Below are 1,346 nucleotides of genomic sequence, written 5' to 3'. Positions count from 1 at the left end.
TGCATTAATTAAGGAGGCCATATCTCTTTGTAATGTTATTCTGATGCAGATCCAAATTGGGGATAAAGTTGAGGATGTCCGTTTCTTTCATTGCTACAAACGTGGAGTTGATCGTGTCTTTGTTGATCATCCAATCTTTCTTGCTAAGGTTTGTTTGTTTATATATGTATATATTGGTTAACTAATCAATCACAAGGTGTATTGTACTTTTGGCGAGCTCATGAGGAATAATGCAGGTTTTGGGCAAAACAGGATCCAAAATCTATGGTCCTATAACTGGAATAGACTACAATGACAACCAACTACGGTTCAGTCTCTTGTGTCAGGTAAAACTCTTTATCTTTTTATTTCTCTAGTTGTTGAACTCTCACGGTTGTGTTGGTGTTGTGTTCTGAGTCATTTGATTGGAACATGTAGCTAAGCAATAATAATATGATTTACCTTGGTAGGCTGCTCTTGAGGCACCACAGGTTCTGAACCTGAACAGCAGCAAGTATTTCTCTGGGCCATATGGTGAGAAAATGATTTTTCTGAGTATAAAAATCATCAGTTTTCTGAAAAGTTTCAAAAATCGTATTTGTCTGATGTTTGTAGGTGAAGATGTGGTCTTTGTTGCCAATGACTGGCACACAGCTCTTCTTCCATGTTACCTCAAATCTAAGTATCAATCTCGTGGAGTCTACATGAATGCAAAGGTAGGTATAAATAGAACTAGCAGTGTTCCTTCATCATGTATGTTATTTAGCTATCCAGCTTTTAACAAACCTTGAACTGCGACTCTAGCTTTCATACTTATTTACCAACGAACGATATATCAAAAAATGCCATCGGGTGGTGTTTACTGTCTAGGTTGTCTTCTGCATTCACAACATAGCCTACCAGGGAAGATTTGCCTTTGATGACTACTCTCTTCTCAATTTGCCCACCAGTTTTAAAAGTTCGTTCGACTTCATTGACGGGTACGTACTGATGTCTACGAAAGCTTTCTCAGAACAACACAGAACACTACACTATTCCGTTTTATATGTTGTTTTCAGTTACATAAACTTATGTTCCATTTTCAGGTATGAAAAGCCGGTAAAAGGACGGAAAATTAACTGGATGAAGGCTGCAATTCTGGAAGCGGACCGTGTCTTGACAGTTAGTCCATACTACGCTCAAGAACTCATCTCTGGAATCGATAGAGGCGTGGAACTCCATACATACCTTCGAATGAAAACAGTTTCCGGGATTATCAACGGAATGGATGTTCAAGAATGGAACCCTTCCACTGACAAGTACATAGATATCAAATATGATATTACCACTGTAAGATTTTTATTTTTATCTCATAGATCAGTGCATTT

General features: G+C 38.0%; 1 protein-coding gene across 1 annotated transcript in view; it reads left to right on the top strand.

Annotated features, from left to right (window-relative positions):
- LOC104757652 (granule-bound starch synthase 1, chloroplastic/amyloplastic) overlaps positions 1 to 1,346 on the top strand; it is a gene marked incomplete in the record, with an annotated part of 6,074 nt that overhangs the window by 2,297 nt on the left and 2,431 nt on the right. Inside the window, 6 exon segments of the mRNA XM_010480408.2 lie at positions 50 to 148; positions 237 to 326; positions 450 to 513; positions 595 to 695; positions 850 to 959; positions 1,065 to 1,308. Coding sequence (XP_010478710.1) covers positions 50 to 148; positions 237 to 326; positions 450 to 513; positions 595 to 695; positions 850 to 959; positions 1,065 to 1,308 — 708 coding nt within the window.

The sequence above is a fragment of the Camelina sativa genome, chromosome 17 (genome assembly GCF_000633955.1).
Source record: "Camelina sativa cultivar DH55 chromosome 17, Cs, whole genome shotgun sequence".
In the NCBI taxonomy this organism is placed as follows: Eukaryota; Viridiplantae; Streptophyta; class Magnoliopsida; order Brassicales; family Brassicaceae; genus Camelina; species Camelina sativa.
This window is presented reverse-complemented; position numbering and strand designations above follow the sequence as displayed.